General features: G+C 37.4%; 1 protein-coding gene across 6 annotated transcripts in view; it reads right to left on the minus strand.

Moving 5' to 3' along the window:
• Positions 1–25,700, minus strand: part of PTPN4 (protein tyrosine phosphatase non-receptor type 4) — a 229,257-nt gene that overhangs the window by 120,264 nt on the left and 83,293 nt on the right. For all 6 annotated transcript variants that reach the window (XM_042954198.1, XM_042954195.1, XM_042954196.1 and 3 more), the window contains one exon: positions 10,349–10,456. In XM_042954198.1, the coding sequence (XP_042810132.1) occupies positions 10,349–10,456 (108 nt within the window). The remainder of the gene's footprint in view (positions 1–10,348; positions 10,457–25,700) is intronic.

Raw genomic sequence — 25,700 nt, forward strand, 5'->3', positions numbered from 1 at the left:
TTAAATGCAATATATATGAATTTAAAATGTGGTATCTTACTAGAAATGATTAATACCTACCAAGTGTTAATAGCTAATAAGGAAGTTCTGGTTCAAGATGGCAACCTAGGTGAATCCTACTAAACTCACCTACCCCCATGGACACACTGAATCTAAAAGCTACATACAGAACTATTTCCTCTGGAAAAAAACCCAGAACTAGATGAGTGACTTCCTCTCATCGAGTGAAGGAGAAAAACCGCACAAAGTGGGAAAGACAAGACAAGACACAATCTCACCATAGAACCCAACCCCCAGCATGGTAACCCACACTCAGGAGGGAACTCACAACCCCGAGCCTCTCCCTGAAGAGCAAAGAGTTTGAACTGCACATCTGGTGCCTCAACCTTTAAAACCTGCACCTGACAGAAGAGACCCCAAAATCCCTAGTTTTGAAAGTCAACTAGAGCCTGTGACCACAAGACTCCCAAGACTAGAGTAAACTGAGAAACAGTTCTCAAAGAGTTAGTGCAAACTCACCCAACCCAGGGCAGAGCAGAGCCAACTGAAAAGTGCCCAGACTTTATGTGAGAGACAGACTTACCTGCTTATCTTAAAGCATGGGCCTAAGGGGAAGACACCTAATTTAACATACGTCTAGGGGGCCCTAGTGAAACACTCTCCAGATACGGAGGCCAGCAGGCACCATCTTTGTACGCTCCCTCTGCCTCACTCCAGGTCACTGGTATCTCTTGGAAAGAAGCTTATATATTCCTTGTTTGGCACCCTGATTTTTTCAACTGCTGCCTAGGAGACACCTCTAGATTGTTCAGCTCTGGTGACCAATGGGGCTGAAGTCTGCAGGTCCCATGGGACTCTTCTAAGAAATGGAGAAAGGGTTCTAAACCAGCTACTCCCCGCAGGGCACAGCAAAAAGGCAACAGACTGAGGCACTCAGTCTTTCTGTCAAGGAGGCCTATTTGCTTCTCTTATAGCTGTGGCCAGAGTAGCAGGCTTCCAATTAAATGCTCATCTAAGACTCAACTGTAATCCTCTCAAGAGACCTCAGAGGGCAGGTACTATCTCCAAGTACTCCCATGCTCCAGAGCACCAATGCCTCCCAGAGGAGAGCTTGTACATATGTCTGGTGCTCTAGTTTTTATGTCTGCTGTCCAAGGAATATCCCTTGATCATCTGGTTCTGTTGCCCAGCATGGCTTGTGTCATGGGCCCAAAGGGACTAATAACAAATGAAGAAACCATGCTTGGCTGGCCACCATCCTCCAGGGCAGAATGCAGAGACACAAGAATGAAACACACCCTAGTCTTTAGGTGAAAGAGGCCTATTTGCTTGTGTAAAAGATCTGGCCTGAGGGGCAGGCTTCCAGTTTCGCACACATATCAGGATTTACTTAGGCACTCTCCGGGAAGGAGGCTGGTGGGTGCCATCTTTGTACTCTCCTTGTCCGCCCAGGTTGTTGGTGTCTCTGAGAAAGGAGGTTGTGTCTGGTGCCCCAGATTTTGTGTCTGCTGTCCAGAGGACACACCCTTTGATGGTTTGACTCTAATGGCAAGCAGGGCTTATGTTCACAGGTTCAAGGGGACAGCAGCAAACGAAGAATTTACAGTTCTTACCTAATTATCACCCCAGGGTTCAGCATGCAGGGGGCAGACAGAAATGCCCATCTCCCGGTTTTCCCCTAAAAGATGTATATTTGCATACTTTAAAAACTGCTGTCTGAGGGTCTGGCTTCCAGTTGCCCTGAATCTAGATGCTCACCAAGATCCTCCCCTTTGAGACACCGGCAGGTCTTGGCACATCTTTAAGAACTGGGAGCCACTAAAAATAAATTAACTACTTGGGAAATCCTGAAAGGTTCCAGGCATAACCAAGAGCTATGGAGGGCAAGGGTGAATGATTAAGGTTCAACACAAGGCCATTCCTTCACGACTAGGAGAGGTGGCTATTTAATCTAATGCATAGAAACCAACACAGTAAGTAAAGCAAAATGAGAAAAAAGAGGAATATGTTCCAAGTAAAAGAACAAGAGAAAATATCAGAAAAAGACCTTAATGAAATGAATATAAGTGATTTACCTAATAAAAAATTCAAAATATTAGTCATAAAGATGCTCACTGAGCTCAGAAGAACTGATGAACACTGTGAAAATTTCAACAGAGATAGAAAATATAAGAGAGTATCAAAAAGAAGTCACGGGATTGAATGAAGAACACAGTAGCTGAACTGAAACATACATTAGAGGGGTTTAACAGCAGACTAGATGAAGCAGAGGAAAGGTGAGTGAACTCAAAGATAAGATAGTAGAACTAACCCAAGCAGCAAAAAGAAAAAACAATGAAAATAAGTAAAGATAGCCTAAGAGACTCAAGGGACAAGATCAAGCAGATCAATATTCACAGCATAGGGCTCCCAGGAGTAGAAGAGACAGAAAGGGGCAGAAAACTTATTTCAAGAAATAAAGGTTGAAAGCTCTCCTAACATGGGGAAGGAAACTGACATCCAGATCTAAGAATCTCAGAGTTCCAAATAAAAGGAACTCAAAGAGACCCACTGTAAGACACATTATAATTAAAGTGTCAAAATTAGAAGACAAGGAGACCATCTTAAAGGCAGCAAGAAGAAAACAACTTCTTACATACAAGGGAACTCCCATAAGATTGTCATCAGATTTTTCAGCAGAAACGTTGCAGGCCAGAAGACCATGGCATGACATATTCAAAGTGCTGAAAGAAACAAAAAACCTGCCAACCAAGAATACTCTATATGGCAGAACTGAACTTCACAACTGAAGGAGCATTCAAGAGTTTTCCAGACAAGCCAAAGCTAAAGGAGTTCATCACCACTGGACAAGCCTTAAAATAAATGTTAAAGGTACTTCTTTAAACTGAAATGAAAAGGTGCAAATTAGTAACAGAAAGACATGAAAGTATACATTTCACTGGTAAAAGTAAATATATAGTAAAATTCAGAATAATCTAAGTGTTGTAAAGGTGCTAGGTTAATCATGTATTAAGCTAGTATGAAGGTTAAAAGATAAAACTAACAGTAATAACTATAACCACAATAATTTAATGGATACACAAGGTAAAAAGATGTAAATTATGACATTAAAAAGATAAAACGGGGGTGGGGGTAAAAATGTAGAGGTTTAGGATGTGTTCAAACTTAAGTTGTTGTCAACTTAAGTTGTTATAGGCTGTTGTAAGTTGTTTTATGTAAGCTTCATGGTAACTACAAAGCAAAAACCTACAGTGGATACACAGAAGATAAAAGGAAAAAAATCTAAGCATACCACCATAAAAAATCTTTCAAACTGCCAACAAAGAAAATAAGATCCATCTATATACTACCTATAAGAGACTTGCTTCATATGTAAGGATACATGCAGACCGAAAGTGAAGGGATGGAAAAAAGGTATTCCACGCAAATGGAAACTTAAAGAAAGCTGGGTAGCTTTTTATGTAAGACAAAATAGGGGCACCTGGGTGGCTCAGTAGGTTAAGTGTCTGACTCTTGATTTCAGCTCAGGTCATGATCTCACAGTTGGGGGATCCAACCCTGTGTCTGCCCTATACGTGCAGAGCCTACTTGGGATTCTCTCTCCCTCTCTCTCTGTCCCTCCCCTGCTCACACGCTCATGTGCTCTCTCTCTCTCTCTCTCCAAATAAATAAATTAAAAAAGAAAAAGACAAAACAGACCTTAACACAAAGACTACAGTAAGAGACAAAGTTATAATGTAATAACAAATGAGTCAATCCAACCAGAAGATATAAAATTTGTAAATATTTATGCATCTAACATAAGAGCATATAATAAACACATAATGCAAGTATTAACAGACTTAAAGGAAGAAACAGCAATGATAGGAAAGGACTCTAATATTCCACTTACATCAATGTGGGAGTGTGTTGCCAGTAGGGTATCATAGCTACCGAGTCTCGTGGGCAAGGGTGATTTTTTTCATTTCACCGGGTGCCACCAGCCCTCTGGGACACTGACTTGCCTCTCTTCCTTCAAGTACTCACACTTAATGGTAAAGTTAGGAGTAAGCAGTACTAATTACTTACCACATGGTCTGTGGGGAGGGAATGAGCTAACCCACTTGGCTGCTTCTACAGCAGTGTACCTCCTTCCAACAGTCCCCCAAAGTCTCCACAGCCTCCCCACCCCACTCCCCCACCACACCTTGCTCATCACTGAATTAGGCATGCCTCTGAAACTACTTACAGTCATGAACTTTGTGATCTTGGGCAAGTTACTTCACTTCTCCGTACCTTCATTTTTTCATATGTTAAGTGGGAATAGTAGTAGCCAGGTACATTGTTAGGATTGAATTTGGTAAGATTAAAATACTTAGTGAACAGTGTTTAATATATGTTAGAGTCGGTTAGGCGCCTGACTTCGGCTCAGGTCATGATCTCCAGTTCGTCAGTTCGAGCCCCACGTCAGGCTCTGTGCTGACAGCTCAGAGCCTGGAGCCTGCTTTGGATTCTGCATCTCCCCCTCTCTCTGCCCCTCCCCAGCTCACACTCTGTCTCTATCTCTCTCAAATATATATACACATTAAAAAAAAAAAACATTAATACATGCTAGAAATGTGCACTCAGTTTGCCATCTTGCTATAGAAACACTGCTTTTTAAAATAGGATGCTTAAATATTTTTAAAGAACATAAATATATGATTTTAAGATGTGTATAAGCTCACCTTTGAGGCAACTCATGGAAAAATGACACACAAAAAATAAATGAAATGAAAATGAAAAATGAAATAAAACGAGATTTGGAGAGGGAATCAGAAGTAGGATAGCTACTTGAAACTGAGTAACAAAGATATCAGTACCGTTTTTTTTTTTTTAATGTTTATTTAGTTATTTTGAAAGGGGGGGGGGAGAGAGAGAGAGAGAGAGAGAGAGAGAGAGAGAGAGAAAGAAAGATAGTGTGTGCAGGGGAGGGGCAGAGAGAGAGGGAGAGAGAATCCCAAGCACACTCCAGGCTGTCAGCACAGAGCCCCACCTGGGGTTCAATTCTCACGAACCATGAGATCATGACCTGAGCCGAAATCAAGAAGAACTGCACATTCAACCAACTGAGCCACTCATGAGCCCCTCCCCTGCTCTGTGACACCAGGAGGCTCCAATCTCCCAACAGTCTCTAGCTTGCAGCTCTATTTGCCACTGGCCACACAGTAACCAGAGTGGTATATCTAAAATACAAGTCTCATGTAACTTGCATAAAAAAAAAATCCTTAGGTGAATATAATCTTACAGATTAAAAGGTATTCCATAATCTGCCATACTAGGCAAACTTTTTTTTTGTTTTTTTTGTTTTGAGGAGGGGAGCAAAGGGAGAGGGAGAGAATCTTAAGCAGGCTCCATGTCCAGCGTGGAGCCCCATGCAGGGTTCAATCTCACCACCATAAAATCATGACCTGGGCCAAAATCAAGAGTCGGATGCTTAACCAACTGAGCCACTCAGGTGCTCCTACCCAAACTTCATTTTACACCCACATTCTCCTCTTGCTCTGTATTCCACTCATTATTAAAAATTTCTTTCAGTTCCTCAATACAACCCTCCTCATTCTTCATTCTGGAACTTTACACATGACACGGATTCTCTCTGAAACATTTTTCTGCACCCTAAATCTGCCTGTCATTCCCTCCCAAAATGGAACAGGATTAAAAGAGACCAAAACCAAAAACCTAACATTCAGCAGACTACCAAAGAGATTTATGCAACAGACAGTAAAAGCCTGGTTAAGATGTAACAGTAAAACAGATGAATATGACAGATATACTAAGATATATGAAATAAAAACAAGTACTAAAATGTGGCTTGTTGACAGAAGAGTCATCCTCTATGTGGCTTTTCCTGTAGTTTCTCAAACCTGATGAAATAAAATTTAAGAATTCTGAGCATGTAAAAAGAATCTCCAAAAAACAGACCCAAGTTTATTCCATGTGCATTATTTTTTTTACTTCAGTAGTCTTAGCCTACTGTGTTAGAGCAGTGATTTTCAAAACATGGCTCCATCGACTAGCAGCACTTTTACAGGGGAACTTGTTTGCATTGCAAATTACTGAGCTCCACACCAGAGTTTCTGAATTAGAAACTCTACACATAGGGCCCAGAAATCTGTATTTTAAGCAGCATCCAGGGGATTCTGATGTAAGTTAGGTTTGAAAGCCACAATGTAAGGGAATAAGGAAATAGTACTAAAACAGTAAAATATAACCACAACACAAAGTATCAGAAGGATGAAAGCAAAAATAGAACAAGTCAACAGTAACCGATAATATACTCTTTGTCCCACTAAAGGGTATTGTAATTCACTTTAGGGACAAAACAGCGCAAAAAACAAAAGTAAATGTACATGTATAATATAATCAGAGGGTTCTGATGAATATCATACTGATAAAGGCCAATAAAGAAGAGCCACCTTTAAGTACTTATAAAATTAAAGAAATTATGCATAATGAATTATTACCACATTACTCATTATTTTGCTCACTCAATAAACATTCACTGACTACTACTATTAAACCATACATTATGCTAAGAGCTAGAGCTATGACAAATAGGTGTGTTTTTTTTCTTTTTTGATGTTTATTTATTTTTGAAAGACAGAGAGAGACAGAGCATGAGCATGAGCAGGGAGGGGCAGAGAAAGAGGAAGACAGAATCTGAAGCAGGCTCTAGGCCCTGAGCTGTCAGCACAGAGCCTAACGGGGGCTCAAAACCCCTGAACCATGAGATCATGACCTAAGACGATGTCAGAGGCTTATTAACAAGCTACTGGGCCACCCAGGTGCCCCTACAACAAACAGGTTTTAATGAAAGCAGAAGATATTTTGAAAAGTCAAAGCTTTTCTTTAAGTAATTTTGTTTGTTGTACTGGAATTCTTACCAAGGAAGATTCTGAAGAAAATGAGTCTGTATTTGTTGTGTACATATCACAATAAAACATTAGGTATCTATATAATTTATCAATTGTTAAGTCCAATTAAATTAATTTGAATGTCTATGTGCCTAAGGGAATATTAGCTCCAAAATCCTCTAAAACTATTACACACACACACACACACACACACACACACACACAACACATCCATATATATGTAACACACATACATGTATGTATATATAAGTATATATAACTAGAAAAACTTAAATAAAAAATCTCAGCTAAGGATTGACAAGGATTAATTCTTTTAGAACATAACCAAATTCCTTTTGATTGCTGTTGGCAATTTTATTGCATGGATACATCCTCTTCTCAACATGTTCATTTTTCTAAATCCTGTGCATCTATATATCATCATCTCTTGAGAAGCAATGTTTTGTGGTAGGGAGAGTACACTATAATTTGGAGTCTAAATGCAAGTTCAAAACCATTATCAGTGACTTAATTATCTATGTCATTAAACAAGTTTTGTAAGCCTCAGTTTTTCATTAAAAAAATGTTAATGATTTGTTTATAAAATTGAGAATTTGGTTTACAAACAAGTCTACAGTACATGTTTCAGAAACATTACCCTCTCTTTTTCAGAATGGTATGCCTTCTGTCAGTCCATTAATTATCCTCAAAGTATTGATGTGATGTATTTTCATATTGACAATCATAAAGAGGACACTGCTTACAACATTTGTGCCTCACAGGCCTTTCCATGGATTCATTTTGTCATTTCACAGATTCTTCTAAGTATTTAAATACTGAACATGCAGTACTGTGGGAAAGACCTGTATAGGGAGTTTTGACACCCAAGACTAGTTTCATTAATGCCAGCAATAGCTTAGGCTTTATCTCCTTGGATTAGGATAATTTCTCATGAAAAAATAAGGGTGCTAGATAATTTCTTTTTAATTTTTTTTTAAAGTTTATTTATTTATCTTGAGAGAGAGACAGACAGACAGACTGACAGAGTAGGGGAGAGGGAGGGGCAGAAAGAGAGAGAGAAAGAGAGAATCCCAAGCAGGTGTGCTGTCAACACAGAACCCGACATGGGGCACAATCTCACGAACCACAAGATCATGCCCTGACCCGAAACCAAGAGTCAGATGCTTAACTGACTGAGCCACCCAGGCACCCCTAGACAAAATAATTTCTAAGGCTTCTTTTGGGTCTTTGAAATTCTAATTCCAAATTTGGGGAAAGAATGATTTTAGATCATTAGCAAATAGACCCTTGGACCTGGGAATATATCTTATTTGGAAAGGAAAGCTCAAGATAGAAAAGTAAGACAAAATAAGCAAAATTAAGAGACTACAAAAAGATCAACCCAGCTAAATACCTCTGCTTCCCCATATTCATCCTGCTAAAATGTCCTCCTGTACACACACTTATGTATCAGAATTTAAGTTTATTCATTTTGAGAGAGAGAGAGAGAGAGAGAGAGTGTGTGTGTGTGTGTGTGTATGTGTGAAAGCAGGAGAGGGACAGAGAGAGACAATCTGAACCAGGCTCCACAATGTCAGTGCAGAGCCCAATACGGGACTCAATCCTACAAACCTTGAGATCATAACCTGAGCTGAAATTAAAAGCCAGACACTTAACCGACTGAGCCACCAAGGTGCCCCTACTAACAGAATTTTTATCCCTTGTAATATATGTGATCTCAGTATTAGTCCTTCTAGAATACTTTATCACAGCGGATGATTTTTCATACTCATGGCAGGGACAATGATTCTGAGTAGCTGCTCTTTCTCCTTTGTTGTCTTATCATTTTTCTAATCACTCTAAAGACAGGCTTCCAGCAGGACAGTGTGACCGATAACTGTCAGCAAGATAACCAGACAATTAACTTTTATTAACTGTATGTCACACAAAGTGGGGTGTGGCAGACACCTTTGGTGTTGCCTGGCTCACAATTTATCTTTCTGGGAAAGGCTGCATAACTGACATTTCTACTCACTTCCATTCTCACATTTATTTATCAAGAAATAATACTACTCAACTAGGCCCTTGCAGAAGCTCCAAACTCTGGTGAAGGCATCAACTTATATGGAAAGTTTGTTTTTATTTCAGTTCATTACAAAAGTACTTCCTTCCACTGACACTAGCTGGCTCTTGCTTTGTTTTATCCACCTCATTCTCATAGGTTTTCATACAAAACCAGTAAATGATGCCAAGAAAAAGTAATAGTTAGGAGGCACCTGGGTGGCTCACTTTGTTAAGCATCCAACTCCTGATTTCAGCTCAGGTCATGACACGGTTTAAGCCCCGTGTCAGGCTCTATATGCTCAGCGCAGAGCCTGCTTGGGATTCTCTGTCCCTATGCTGCTGTCTCTCAAAATTAAATAAACTTCAAAAAAAAAAAAAGTAATGTTTAACATCTCACGGTTACCTCTGCTTCCCCATATTCCTTTCTGTTAACCATTCATTCAGAGATCTAGGATTCTGACTATGAGAGAACAAGAGTAAGACATGGAGAGAAACTGTACTTTTCACGTAAGAGTTATTTGTATTTTCTATAGCCATTCTATTAACATTCCTTTATAAACCAATTTCTAAAGCACTGAACCAGAGACCCATTTGTCCAGCCTCCAAATTTTTCTAAACTATAGATATAAAAGGTCTCTTTCAAAACAGTCACTCTCCTGTACTAATCAAATGAGTATCATTATTCTTTTGTAAAAGACCCTATCTGTATAAGCATATAACTTTTCATAGAATTCAATATTTCTGTTATTCATCACATACTATCTTCTATTTCTATAATGTGATTTTTTCCAACAAGAAGAATCATGATTGCAACTATTAAAAAAATTAGTAACAATCTAAGTAACTTAATGTCCAAGTAACTGTAGAGCTCTGAAATTTAATCTCTATCTCATTTGGGAGGGTCTCCTTTGAATCTTCCTACTTGGAAAATTTACATTTAACAAATTAAGAAATTTGTTAGAAACAGACTGCCATGAATACCACAAAAAACTAATTTCACTTTAATGGAGGCTAATTTATATTAAGACTAAGATACATTAACATTCAAAAATATTTTTATCTTACTTTAATATTTTAATACTGCATTAATATTTTAAACTTTATGCCCAATTTTCTCTCAGACAAGTAGCATGAATTAGATTTACAGTTGAGTTGTGCGAGATAAGTAAACTGGCACTAGATTTATAGACTGACTTATAATTATGAAAACCTTCAGGAAAAAACTTTATTAATTAAAACACCAAGAAAATGAGGAACAAAGGCAGAAGAATTAGCTCTAATCATTCCAATTGAATTCTGAAAACTTTAACTCACTAATCAGATTAGTAAACATTATAAATCAAAAATTCCTTATATTATGAACAGAGAGAAAAACTGAAATGAAATAAAAGAGAACAGCTTAAACTTACTGGGTTGTCTGTGGAATCGTCAGCCAACTGTAAACCAAAATAATCGCGCTCAGTCAAATCAAGATGCTTGAAGACTATATCCAACAAAACTTGCCCCTGATCATGTTTCTAGAAGAAAAGGAAAGGAAATCAACACTGATAGGCAATATACTTTCACATTTTTGAGCTCCTGAATTTTTATCCTCTTCTATTAAATTGGCAACTATTCCCACACCAATGACTTGATTGAGAATAAAGACTTCACATGTTACATAATACTTAAAAAACAGTCTGACTTGGGGTCCCTGGCAGGCTCAGTTGGAAGAGCATGTAACTCTTGATCCCCTGATCATTAGTTTGAGCCCACACTGGGTGTAGAGATTACTAAAAAACAAACAAACAAACAAACAAAATACTCTTGACTTTTGTTCAGAAGGCTCAAAGAGCATATAAAAATATGATGACATTAAAGAAAACCTCTGATTGAAATGGCTTCTGCTTTCAAACTAGTGTCATGGGATTTTGGTAATTTTATACTGTTGCCACATTAACTCACATACATATCTTTATCATTTGCCCTATTGGCTTTTTTCTAATTTTTTAAATGTTTGTTTATTTTTGAGAGAGAGAGACACAGCGTGAGCACAGAAGGGGCAGAGAGACGGAGACACAGAATCCAAAGCAGGCTCCAGGCTCTGAGCTGTCAGCACAGAGCCTGACACGGGCTCAAACCCACGAACCACGAGATCATGACCTGAGCCAAAGTCCGACGCTCAACAGACTGAGCCACCCAGGCGCCCCTTATCTTACTGTTTTTATTCTTCCATTTAAATTAGGACTAGAAAGTGACACATTTAACTAAATAAAATTTAGTATTTCTGCATGTAAAATAAAGTCATCAAAAGCCCCAACAATGATGAAAATTATTTGTAGCAAACTGATAAATATTTTAATTATGCAAGTATTCAGAGAACTTTAGAAAAATACCTCCTTTTAACCTCACATTAATTCTATCATGTAGGCATCATTTATTATCCTGCTGTTTTAGTAAAAGCAAGTATAACTTCCCTAAGTTCCACAGTTACTAAGTTGTAGAACAAAGGGCATGACTAGGTAATTTCCTAAAAAAAGAAATGTAATTTGTATGTAAGTGATGAATCGCTAAATTCTACACCTGAAATGAGTATTACACTGTTTGTTAACTAGAATTTAAATAAAAACTTGGGGGAAAGATGTAACCAATAAATAAAAACATGGAGAAATAATCAGCACATCTGGTAATAAAAGAAATCAAAAGTGGAAAACTATAATGCCATGCCATGAGCAAACAACAATCCAAAAAATCCAATGAGTAAGATAAAAACTACTTATTGCTGCTAATATTATAGATAGATATAATGTGTTGGGAAAGCAATCTGAAAACACTAAGAGCAGTAACAATGTTGACTACTTTTGGCATTCTAACCTTAGTGACAAATAATTAAATCCCGGATTATGACGAAACAGCTATACATACCACTATGTTCACTACAGTTTTATTTATATAAGACAAATATTAGAAAAAAACATGTTAGTAAATAGTGGTATACCTTACCACTATTTTTTCCTCTCACTAGCTATAGCGGTTTGGAAGCTTCCAGCTACATATTAGAATCAAAACTCAGAGCCAAAACAATGAGGACATGTACGTTTTCAAATAATAGAAAATAAAGAGGTACAACAGACTCCAGAGCTGGCTAATTCAAGCAGATGAAAGATATAATCAATCACCAGGTTTCTTTCCGTCTCTCATATCTGCATTCCTGGTATTAACTGTCTTTGTAGGCTGTTACCAAGATGGTCATAGCAATATCAAAATTTATACCAATACATGACAATGTTGAAAAGAACAACCTTCTTAGTAAGGTTACTTTACAAAGAGCTATCCTTCATGTCTTATTGGCCAGACTGGGTCAAAAAGCTATTTGCAAAACTCGTAAATGGCAGGATGTATGTGCTTCAAGTAGTGACTCACAATGGTGGCTGCTATTTAAATAATATAAATATTTTTTATACTGATACAACTCACCTCCCCGACCCCTCTCCCATTCTCATTAAATTGGTCCAGGATGGAGATCAAGCATTATCCACCTTTTTTTTTTTAGGTTTTATTTATGAGAGGAAGAGAGAGAGAGTGAGCGAGCAGGGGAGTGCAGAGGTAGAAGGACAGAAGAGAATCCCAAGCAGGCCCTGCACTGTCAGTCCCCAGTGTAAAGCTTGAAGCCACAAACCATGAGATTGTGATCTGAGCCTGAAAACCAAGATTCGGACGTTTAACCAACTGAGCCACCCAAACGCCCTAAGCATTAGTCATTTTAAAAAGCTACTAAGGTGAGGGGCGCCTGGGTGGCTCAGTCGGTTAAGCGTCCGACTTTGGCTCAGGTCATGATCTCACAGTTCGTGGGTTCCAGCCCCGCATCGGGCTCTGTGCTGACAGCTCTGGGCCTGGAGCCTGTTTCAGATTCTGTGTCTCCCTCTCTCTCTGCCCCTTCCCCACTCGCGATCTGTCTGCCTCTATCTCAAAAATAAATAAACATTAAAAAAAAATTTTTTTTAAAGAAATTCTGTTTAACTTTTTGAGGTACCACCAAACTCCTTTCCACAGCAGCTGTAGCATTTCACATTCCCACTAACAATGCATGGAGGTTCCAATTTCTCTAAATCCTTGCCAACATTTGTTATTTTCTATTCTTTTGATTGAAGCCATCCAAGTAGGTATGAGGTAGTACTTCAATATGGTCTTGATCTACATTTCCATAATATCTAACGATGTTGAGCATTTTTTCCATGTGCTTATTGGCCATCTGAACATCTTTGAAGAAACGTCTAATCAAGTTCTTTGCCCATTTTAAAAACTGGCTTGATAACCTTTCTGTTGAGTTTTAGAAGTTCTTTTTATATTCTGGATGCTAGAGCTCTTCTGGATGTATAATATACAAATATTTTTTCCCATTTGTAGGTGTCTTTTCACTTTCTTGATCATAAACTTGGATACACAAAGTTTTAAATTTCTGTGAAGCCATATTTATTATTTCTTTTGATATTATATCTATGAATTACTTGCCAGGTCCAAGGTCATGAAGAATTACCTATATATTTTCTTCTAAAAGATTTATGGTTTTAGCTCTTAACATGTAGTCTTTTCAGTCTTTTGAAGCTTATTTTTCTGTATGGTAGGTATATATATATATATATACCTAGGTAGGGGTGCAGCTTATTTCTTCTACATGTGGGTATCCAGTTGTCTAAGCACCATTTGTTGAAGAAACTATTCTTTCCTCACTGAATCTATCTTGGTAACTTTGTCAAAAAACTGTTGACCACAGATATACGGAATTATTTCCAAATGTATAGGTTATTTTCTACTCTCAGTCATCAGTTTTGTTTTCATCTCCCATATACTATATAGACTTAGTTCTGAAGAATCCTACAATCCAGAAATGCCAATAGTCACTGATGAAAACAGGCCAAGAAAACCTGCTTGCTCTAGCCAAATGACCAGGAAAAGAAGGGTTTCTAGCAGCACAGAAACCTTACTGACAATGCCAACTCTACTCCTGCCAAACCCAATGGGAAAAAAACAGAGCCCATCTCCAGTAGTGCCATGGAAATCAAGTTGGGAACTAGAGTTCCATGTGCCTCCTGGTACTAGCAGGGAGCCAGTGGGAAGCCTGTTCTACCTCTGCCAATCAAAAGCCAAGTTCCAAAACACAGTTACCCCTTAGTAGTGGTAACAGCAGAAGCTGAGTGTGTTACTGAACTTCCATTTCAGCCTTATGGTAACAGGCAGTGTTTAGCTTCCCCCACTGTTACGGTGACAGCAGAAGGTGAGAGGGAAGCCTAGATTTCCACTACCACACCATCCAGCTATAGCAGGTGGCATCTATCAAACAGAAAGCAGGAGGAGGTAACTAGGAAAAAGAACAGTTAAATCGTGAAATAACAGATACCCATGATAAGCTGCATATAAAACTGACCAAAATTAAAAGAGCAAAAGGTTTTAAAATTCAGCTACAGTGTGGAATACATGCATGGCTTTCAATTAGGTCTCTGGATAAGATACACACAAAGCAGAATAAGGTAATTACACAAAGGTTCTAGAAACTAAATTATCATTAGAACAACCCACAAAAGCAGGCCAGGACCTGTATACTACCAAGGTGACTCCTTGCAATAAAGAAGATCGAATACAATCTAGAGTCTCACAAAATATTCCCCAAAATGTCCAGAATACTACCTAAAATCACTCATCATACAAAGAACTAGGGAAATCTCAACGAGAATGAGAAAAAGCAATCAACAGATGCCAACAATGACATGACTCAGATGTTGGAATTACCTGACAAGGATTTTGAAGTAGCCAACTTACAAACATTTCAATGAGCCATTATGAATGCTGTCAAAAACAAAGAAAGAAAAAGAAAACGAAAAGAAAGGGGCACCTAGGTGGCTCAGTCAGTTAAGCATCCAACTTTTGATCTCAGCTCAGGTCATGATCTCATGGTTTGTGAGATCGAGCCCCTCGTTTGGCTCTGCATGACAGCACAGAGCCTGCCTGAGATTCTCTCTCTCTCTCCCTCTCTCTCTAGCCAACTTACAAACATTTCAATGAGCCATTATGAATGCTGTCAAAAACAAAGAAAGAAAAAGAAAACGAAAAGAAAGGGGCACCTAGGTGGCTCAGTCAGTTAAGCATCCAACTTTTGATCTCAGCTCAGGTCATGATCTCATGGTTTGTGAGATCGAGCCCCTCGTTTGGCTCTGCATGACAGCACAGAGCCTGCCTGAGATTCTCTCTCTCTCTCCCTCTCTCTCTCTCAAAATAAATAAATAAACTCAAAAAAATTTAATTAGAATATTTCTGCAAAGAAATAGAAGATATACAAGAACCAATGGAAATTCTGTAACTTAAAAATATAAAGACTTGATGTGCTCAGTAGGAGAATGAAGATGATAAAGAAAAGAATCAGTGAATTTCAAGACAGATGAATAGAAATTACCCAATGTAAACAACAAAAAGAAAATAAACTGTAAGAAAGAAAATGACCAGCCCTTCAGAGGCATGTGAGACAATGGAAAAAAATATAACAGTCTTGTCCCTGGAGTCCCTAAAAGAGAAGATAGTTTCGGGATAATAAAATATTTGAGGAAATGCTAGCTAAAATTTTCACAAATTCGGCAAGAAGTGAAAACACAGACTCAAGAATCCAAATGAATCCCAAGGAAAATGGTTCCAAACAAATACACCCTGAGACACATCATAATCAAACTACTGAAAACAAAAGATAAAGGAAAAAAAATCTTGAAAGCAATATTTACCTATACAAAGTGACAATTCAAATTAGGATAGATTTCTCATCTGCAACCACAAGGCCATAAGGAAGTTGTACATAATATTTTCCACGTGCTAAAAGAAAACAGCTATCAACACAAAATTCTTTAGTAAAAGAAAATATTGTATAGGAATGAAAGATAAATACCATTCTCAGAAAAAGGAAAATTTAAGAGAATTTATCACCAATAGTTCATCACTAAAGGAATACCTAAAAGTAGTTCTCCAACCCGAAAGAAAACAGTAACAGGAAGAAATATGGAAAAATAGAAAAGAAAAAAGAATAATAGAGTGGGAGAAACTGGGAAAAATATAAAAGCCTATGCTTCTCTTTAGGATTAAATTATATTTGATGGCTAAAAGAAAACATTGTAACTTTATCTGACATGCTGCCCAATGTACATAGAGAAAAAAAATTAACACAATTGAAAGGGGGAAAAGTAAAGGCCCCTAAAGGCAGGTAGTTTCTATACTTCATTCAAGGTAGTAAAATACTGTTGCCAATATACAGTTGACTCTTGAACAACAGGGATTAGGGGTGCCAATCTCCACTCCTGTCCCACAGGTGAAAATCTGCATATAACTCTCAACTCCCCAAGTCTTAACTGGTGACTGGAAGCCTTACTTACTGATAACAAAAAAAAGTCAATTAACGTCTATTTTGTGTGTCATGTGTGTTATATACTGTATTCTTATAATAAGCTAGAGAAAAGAAAATATTAAGTTATTAAGAAAATCATAAGGTCGGCACCTGAGCAGCTGACTCTTGATTTTGGCTCAGGTCATGATCCCAGGGTCATGGGATTGAGCCCCACGTCAGGCTCTGCACTGAGCATGGGGCTTGCTCAAGATTCTCTTTCTCACTCTCTCTCCTTCTGCCCCTCTCCCCTGCTTTCACTCTTTCTCTCCCTCTAAAAATAAAGAAAATTTAAAAAAAGAAAAAGAAAATCATAAGAAAAAGAAAATAACATTTATGGTACTATGCCATATTTATCAGGAAAAAATCTGCATATAAATAGACCCATGCAGTTCAAACTCATGTTGTTCAAATCTCAACTATACTACCATAATTGGTATGTAAAAAATGTAATACCAAGAGCAATCATCAAAAACAGCCATGCAAAAAGATACTTTCAAAAACACTAAAAACGAAATTCTAAAAAACGTTTACATAACCTATTAGGCAAGAAAAAAAAAAAATGAAAAGCATAATAAACAGAAGCCAAGTAATAAAATGGCAAACCTAAGCTCTAACACACAAATAATTACATGAAAGTACATGGTCTAAATAGATGAATAAAAAGGCAGAGTAGGGGGAAAAACCATGATCTATTATCTACAACAAATTTACTTCAAATATAATGATATATGTAAATTGCAAACAAAGGGACTGAAAAAGATGTATCATGCAAACATTAATTTTAAAAACTATACTTGAAAGCAAAAAATTTTACTAGGGGAAAGAAAAGAACATTACAAAATATTTATGCACAAAAAAACACAGCTGGAACACAAATGAAACAAAAATAGAACGGGAAGAAAATCAGAAAATAGAAAAAGCACAAATATAACTGCCAATGTCAAAAATTTATCAATTGTAGAATTATTAATAGAAAATTAGCAAGAATATAGAATTCAACAAGACATCAACTAACAACATCTACATGGGACGCTCTATTCAACACCAGAATACTCATTCTTTTTGACTGTCTATGGAATATTCCTAAGACAGGCCATATCCTAGGTCATTAAATAAACCTTACCAAATTGAAAACTAAAATCAGTGCTCTATAACCATAATAAAATTAGAGCAGAAAACAGTAACAAAGTTAAAAATTAGAAACTAAACACTTGGAAAATAACTCATTTTTAAATACTCCACAGGATAAAGAGGACTCAGTAAAATAAAAAAAAATACAATAAACTGGAAAAAAGAAAATTCAATATATTAAAATTTGACTACAGAATATAGCTAAAGCTGTGCTGAAAAGAGGATTTATGACCTAAAAGTTTACTTTAGAAAAAAAGGAAAGGTCTCCAGTCAATAGCCTGAACTCCTAACAAGAACTAGAAAAAGCAAAATAAATAGAAGGAAAGGAGTAAAATACAGGTAAGACCAGAAATCGATGGAAATCTGGTTCTTTGAAAAGATCAAGAAACTTGAAAAACTTCTAGCAAGAGTATAATGAAAAAAAGAGAGAACACACAAATTACCAATTACAGAATTAAAAGCAAGGATGTCACTGCACCCTCCAAAAACATCTACAAGGTAAGTAAATAGAAGAAACATATCTATACACAGACATTTCACAATTTGGGTGAAATAAATGATTTCCTCAAAAAATAAAACTCTACTAATATTTACCTAATATGAAATACTTTGAATAGCTCTACAATTATTTTTTCAATGAAACTGTACTTAAAAAAAGCAAACAAAAAAAAAAAAAAAAAAAAAAAAAAAAAAAAAAAAAATGGGGCGCCTGGGTGGCGCAGTCGGTTAAGCGTCCGACTTCAGCCAGGTCACGATCTCGCGGTCCGTGAGTTCGAGCCCCGCGTCAGGCTCTGGGCTGATGGCTCGGAGCCTGGAGCCTGTTTCCGATTCTGTGTCTCCCTCTCTCTCTGCCCCTCCCCCGTTCATGCTCTGTCTCTCTCTGTCCCAAAAATAAATAAAAAATGTTGGAAAAAAAAAAAAAAAAAAAAAAAAAAAAAAAAAAAAAAAAAAAAAAAAAAAAAAGCAAACAACAACAAAAAAAACCACCTCCCCTAAATTGAAATCTCCTGGGCCTAATGATTTCACTGGAGAATTAATTCTAAGAAATATTTAAATAAGACTTAAGAACAAGTCTACTCAACCTACCTCCAGAATATCAACTCACTCTATGAAACTAGTATACCCAGATATCAAAGCCAAAGTACAAAAAAAGAAAACTACAAATATTTCTCATGAACATAAATGCAAAATTCCTCAAAGAAATATTAGTAAATGGAATTAAGCAATCCTCAAAAGGATTATACATGATGAACAAGTGAGGTCTTCCAGAGACACAAGTGTGGTTCAATGCTGAAAATCAATCAGGTAATGAAGTCCTGAAAGCAATTCCCTTGGCCTACTCCCCAGCAAAACAACTACTGCTAAGGAAAACAAGCAAAAACACAACCCCAACAATTTAAAGCCTCCGGAAATTGTGGTAAGAACATAGAACAAATGAAACAGCATTTATTCAAAAAACTATACTAAGTCTTGGTAAGGATGGTCAGTCTGTGGCACTTGAGCCATGATCTACTCTGTCTCTCTTCCTCCTAGGCTAATGGTAAGCAAGCTCTACTCCAGGATGGCCAAGAAGAGGAAAATCCCTCTACCCTTAGATCATAGTCAAGGCATACAGAATCTGTACAGAAGGGGCAGGCTGCCAGCATTCTCAGGCATCTCAACTGTGTTTCAGATTTTAAAACACAGGATGGTGTGGCCAAGAAGCTGGAAGCCTCCACCCAGCCCTCACTCACAGAGCAGAGACTGGTCTCAATCACAGAAAGTAAAAAATACTGAAGCCATGAAGCAGATGGGATTGCCCAGGGTCAGAAGAAAGAGTAAAGAAACAGCTGATGGAGAACCTTGACAGGTACCAAAATCCCCAGCAGGCAGAACAGTGACTGCCAAAGAAGGCAATAAAAACATATTTGGTTAAGTGACTACATAAACGATAGAATGGCCTTCAGAAAATAATTTAAAGTTTATATGGCTTTTATATATGTCACTTAGCAGGCATTCCTGGTCCTTCAGAGGTTTTTCTTTTTTTTGTTTTTTGTTTGTTTGTTTGTTTACTTCATAAGAGGACCAGCTAAACAAGACATCTGAGGAAATCTCTAAAGCACAAGGGACAGTGCATCCTGCATAGATACTAACTTACTGGAAACAGTTCCTTTAAAGATGAAGAAACTGTTCCTGAGGCTCCTGGGTGCCTCAGTCGGTTGAGTCTCTGACTTTGGCTCAGGTCATGATCTCACAGTTGCTGAGTTCGAACCCCATGTTGGGCTCTGTGCTGACAGCCCAGAGCCTGGAGCCTGCTTCAGATTCTCTCCTGTGTCTCCTTCTCTCTTTGTCCCTCCCCTGCTCATGCTTTCTCTCTGTCTCTGTCTCTCTCTCTGTCTCTCTCTCTCTCAAAAATAAATACATTAAGGAAAAAAGAACTAAAAAAAAAGGCAAAAAAAGAAACTGTTCCTAACAGAACTTATCTAGGTTTATTACCAGAAATTTAAGTTGATAACAACTGCCAGGCAAAACTGAGATTCCTATTGGCAGGCCAAGCACAAGGACAGATGTGTTAGACAAGTTTATAAGAAATACCAAGCAGCAGCACTATAAAACCTATGGCAGAGAAAAATACTCTGTAGGGTAGTACAGTAAAACGGAAACAACAGTCAAGCCAAGTCCTTACTTGGCTAGTTAGTATGTAGTCTTTTTGTTCTAACTAAGCCAGTTTCATCAACTCAAAACCTATGAGGATAGACTAGTTCATGTGTGTTTTGAGGTGGCAAAGGCGAGATTTGGGCTTCCTGCTTCAACCATAGGAAATGTAACTGGTCTACTACATCTACCCACCCACACATATACATGTGTGTATGTGTATCTTTGTGGCAGAAAAAAACCCAAAAGTATTTCATACTTTAAAACGACTGAAAACAACTAGAGTAGATGATCTCTGAGGTCCCTCGTTTCTAAGGATGCTTTCCTGAACGTGGAAAAAAGAAATGTTTACACATAAGAAAAAAGGCAATTATGTAACAGTTAATGCAGGTTAGAAACACTAAAGGGCTGGAGGAAAGAGTTACTTTCATAATGTTTAGGCCAAAGGCATATAATGTGTCTTAACAGTGACTGAAATCCTTCAGATCCCTCTTAGAGTATGGACTTTGATTATATCCCTGGATGGAACATACACAACAGGAATAGATTTTCATTAGGAGTCTAAAGTGAGGAAAGGTTCTTAACAGACAACATAAGCTTTAAGAGATAACATAAACACATGGGTTTTGAAAAGAAAAGGAGGTAACTTATTGGTGGACAACGTAAAATTTAGTAGTGGCTTAAAGGAGTGACAATAGCTTCTTTTTTCTGCCTGGAACTAATTTATAAAACAGGAGAAGGGGAAACAAATATTATGGTACTCCAAATATAAACTACACCTTCTATAGTTTAAAAAAACTGCATTTTTTTCTATACGAAAGTCAGAGAAAGGTTCTGCATAAAGAAAAATAATCCAAACAGAGTTATGGCTAGCAAAGTTAGTAATGACTGATAACAACAGTGATAGCCAAAGCTTACTGACTACTTGCTATGTCTGACACTTGTAAATGAACATGTAATAATTCACTTCATTATCGTGAGAACCTCTGAGGTAGGTCCTGTTAAGACTCTTTAGGAGTGCCTGGCTGGCTCAGTTGAAGAGTGGGCAACTGTTGATCTCCGGGTTGTGAGTTTGAGCCCCCATGGTGGGTGCAGAAATCACTTAAATCCTAAAAAAGACTCTTTAAAGATGAAGAAACTGAGGCAGAGAAAATAAACACAGATTTGCAAAGATCACACAGGTAGTAAATAGTGGAACTTACATTCTACCCCAGATTATCTGGCTCAAGAGTCCATGCTTACAGCCACCATAAAATACTTTGTTTCATAGAATAATTTTGTCATTATCAACAATGGAAGACTACTTATACTTAGTCTCCTCAGCTGAAAGGAATATTTTTTAAGCTGGGTACACACAATTGCTTTGTATAACCCATATAAAAATACCAACTTTCCTTTCCAGCAATATGGCAGAGTAGAAAATCTAAGAACTCTCTGCCACAAAATCCCTAGAGATGCTGGTAAAAATGCAATAAACATTCTTTTAATTGTATTGCTGGGTTGAAAAGAAGCCTACAGCAAGAAAAAAGAAGGAAATATAAAACTTAAGAACTGTGCTAGGACTGCCATGGAAAGGCTTCTTAAGGAATAAGCAGTCTAAGTTCATCACATACAAGTGAGACAATCTGAGTAGGAGATGGGCTCAAATAAGGTGAGATATAGGACTAAGACTTTTTCACTGAAACTCCCAACTCAGATGGTGACATTATTTTTTTTTTTAAGTTTATTTATTTATTTTGAGAGAGAGTGTGTGAGTACAAGTGGGGAGGAGAAGAGCAGAGGAGACAGAGAGACAATCCCAAGCAGGCTCTGCACTGTCAGTATGGAGCCCAACACAAGGCTCAATCCCATGAACTGTGAGATCAGGACCTGAACTGAAATCAAGAGTCAGACACTTAACCAACTGAGACACCCAGGCGCTCTCGGATGGTAACATTATTAACGAAAGGCAGATTAGTGGGGGACAAAATCCTCCCACCAGCTCAGGATAAAACGAAAGAAGTTTTTCTGCCTCTACCTGGGATCCAGATGAAGTGGAAAAGTTTCCCCTGAAAATTATTCACAACCACAAGGTTGCCCTCACAAGGGTCTAATGTTTGAGTTTATACTGTCTATTGCTTAAAGAACCCCAATGGTGAATAATTATGATCAAATATTAGTTCTGGGTAAAAACAAAACATCCCTCAAGGAATGCATCCTTAACCCAGACTACAAACAATTCTCAGGGATAATGCTTATCTGAAGACAAGGTCACAATTCAAAATTATAAAACACCGGTGGAATCAAGACAAAAGTCATGAAAGCTAATTACATTCTTTTAAAAACTTCAAATAATAGAGCCATAAAGACCATAAACTTAATGATTAAAAGTATTAAAAATATAGGGGCACCTGGGTGGCTCAGTCAGTTAAGTGTCCAACTCTTACCTTTGGCTCAGGTCACGATCTCATTCATGGTTGTGAGATTAGAGCCCCATGTCAGGCTCTGCACTAAGCTCCAGAGCCTGCTTGGGTTTCTCTCCTCTCTCACTCCTGCCCCTCCTCCAGTCATAGTCGATCTCTCTCAAAATAAATAACACCCCAAATTACTTATAGATGGGTTAAAAAATGTTAACAACACACAAGCCTCTGACAAAACTGAATTAAGAATTAAAAACAAAAAATTAACAAGAACCACATATAGAGCATATGGATCTAAAACAATGAAAGAAAATCAGTAAGCTGTTTAAAATTTCACACATAAAAGGCACAAATAGCATTACCAAATCTGTGAAGTTCTAACCTTCAAAGAATACAAAATCTCCATCTACCTAAACTTTTCCAATGAATAGAAAAGCAGAGAATGTTACTTACTCTGATGATTCTACTTTAAAAGGCAATAATAACAGTAAAAGAACATATGAAAGTGAATCACATTAATGAATAGAAATGCAAAAATCTCAAATAAAATACTAGCAAACTGAATTTTGGCATCACGACAAAAAATGATTCGAAGATTTTGTGGAGGATTTAATATTACAAAAGCTATAGATAGAATTAATAATTTAGTATTAACGGAATAAAGGAGAAAAGGCATACAAATACCTCCTCATTCAAATGGGGAAAAAATGAAGTAAAACCACATAAACAAATTTTGCAGTAACAAAACACAAAGAAGGGCATTAGAGAACTATAAAGGGAGTCAATTCAAAAAGAAAAGATAATATTTGTAAATATTTACTCACCCAACAAAGGAGCACCTAAATATATAAAGCAAATACTAACAGACAGGGAAAAATTGACAATAACATAATAAGAGTAGGTAACTTTAATATCCCACTTACATCAAAAGACTGCTCAGACAGAAAATCATAAAGAAAAGACTGACCTTAAACAACACATTAGACCAGATTAACTCAATAGATATATACAGAACATTTCATCCAAAGGCTGCAGAATACACCTTCTTTTCAAGTGCACATGGGACATTCTCTAGGATAACTCACATGTTGGCCCACAAAACAAGTCTCAATAAATACAAGAAGACTAAAATTATACCAAGGATCTTTTCTAACCACAACAGTAGAAGACTAGAAATCAATTACAAGAAGGAAACAGGAAAAAAATACAAACATGGGTAGACTAAACAACATGCTACTAAACACACAATGGGTCAACAAAGAAACCAAAAAAGAAATTTAAAAAATACCTTCAGAGAAATGAAAATGGAAACACAACTTTCCAAAATCTATGGGATGCAACAAAAGCAGTTCTAAGAGGGAAGTTCATGGTGATGCAGGCCTACCTAAAGAAATGAGAAAAATCCCAGATACACAACTTAATTTTACACCTAAACAAACCAGAAAAAGAAGGGCAAAGCCTAAAATTAGCAGAAGAAAGGAAATAGTAAAGACCAGATCAGAAATAAATGAAACCGAGACTTTTAAAAACAAGAGAAAAGATCAATGAAACTAGTAGCAGGTTCTTTGAAAAGAAAATCAATAAATCATTAACTAGACCCATCAAGGAAAAAAAAAAGAGGGCACAAATAAATAAAATCAGAAATAATGAAGTTACAACTGACCCTATAGAAATATAAAGGATGATAACAGACTACTACAATCAAATATATGCCTACAAACTGTAAAACCTAGAAGAAATAGTTAAATTCCTAGAAACTCATGACTTATAAAACTGAATCACAAAGAAATAAAAAGTCTGAATAGACTGGAATGCCTAGCTAGGTCAGTAGGTAGAGCAAGCAACTCTTGATCTAGGGCTTGCGAGTTTGAGTCTCACAGTGTTTGTGGAGATAACCTAAAAAGTAAAATCTTAAAAAAAATTTTTTTAAATCTGAATAGCCTAATTACAACTAATGAATTAAATCTGCAATTTTCAAACTCCTAAAAACCTAAGGCCCAGGATCAGATGGCTTCACAGGTGAATTCTACCAAACATTTACAGTTAGTACCTATTCTTCTCAAATTATTTGAAAAAACTGAAGAGGAAGGACTGCTTCCAAAATCATTTTACAGGGCCAGCAAAACTAAAACCAGACATTCTGCCCATATCGCTGATGAACATAGATGCAAAAACCCTCACCAACTATCAGCAAAGTAAATTCAACAATATATTAAAAAGATCATACACCAGGACCAAGCAGGCTTTATTACAGGGATGCAAGGATAGTTCAACATCTGTATTTCAATCAAAGTGATACACCACAACAACATCAAAGGATGAAAATCATATGGGCATCTCAGTATATGCAGAAAAAGCACTTGACAAAACTCAACATCCATTTACGATAAAAAGTCTCAACATTAGGTGGGTACAGAAGAAACATACCCCAACGTAACAAAGGCTACATGTGTAAGATCCACAGCTAACATCACACTCAATATTGAAAAGCTCACAGATTTTCCTCTAAGATCAGGATAAGGATAACTACTCTCACCATTTTTATTCAATACAGTACTGGAACTCCAAGCCACAGCAATTAGGCAAGAAAAAGAAATAAAAGGTATCCGAATTAGAAAGGAAGAAGTAATATTGCCATTACTTGTAGAAAACTTAATTCTATATACAGAACACCCTAAAGACTCTACCACAAAACTATCAGAACTAATAAATTCAATAAAGTTGTAGAATACAACAGTAACATATGGAAATTGGTTGTGTCTCTATAAACTAATAATAAGCTATCAGAGAAATTAAGAAGGGCTCCTGGGTGGCTCAGTCAGTTAAAGCATCTGACTTTGGCTCAGGTCATAATCTTGCGGTTTGTGGGTTCGAGTCCTGCTTCAGGCTCTGTACTGACAGATCAGAGCCTGGAGCCTGCTTCAGATTCTGTGTTTTCCTCTGTCCCACTGCCCCTCCCCCACTCGCTCATTCAAGCGCTCTCTGTCTCTCAAAAATGAATAAGCAGGGGCACCTGGGTGGCTTAGTCGGTTGAGCGTCCAACTTCAGCTCAGGTCATGATCTCACGGTTTGTGGGTTCGAGCCCCGTGTCAGGCTCTGTGCTGACAGCTCAGAGCCTGGAGCCTGCTTCGGATTCTGTGTCTCCATCTCTCGCTGCCCCTCCCCCGCTCATATTCTGTCTCTCTCTCAAAAATAAAC

Source organism: Panthera leo, chromosome C1 (genome assembly GCF_018350215.1).
Source record: "Panthera leo isolate Ple1 chromosome C1, P.leo_Ple1_pat1.1, whole genome shotgun sequence".
NCBI lineage: Eukaryota > Metazoa > Chordata > Mammalia > Carnivora > Felidae > Panthera > Panthera leo.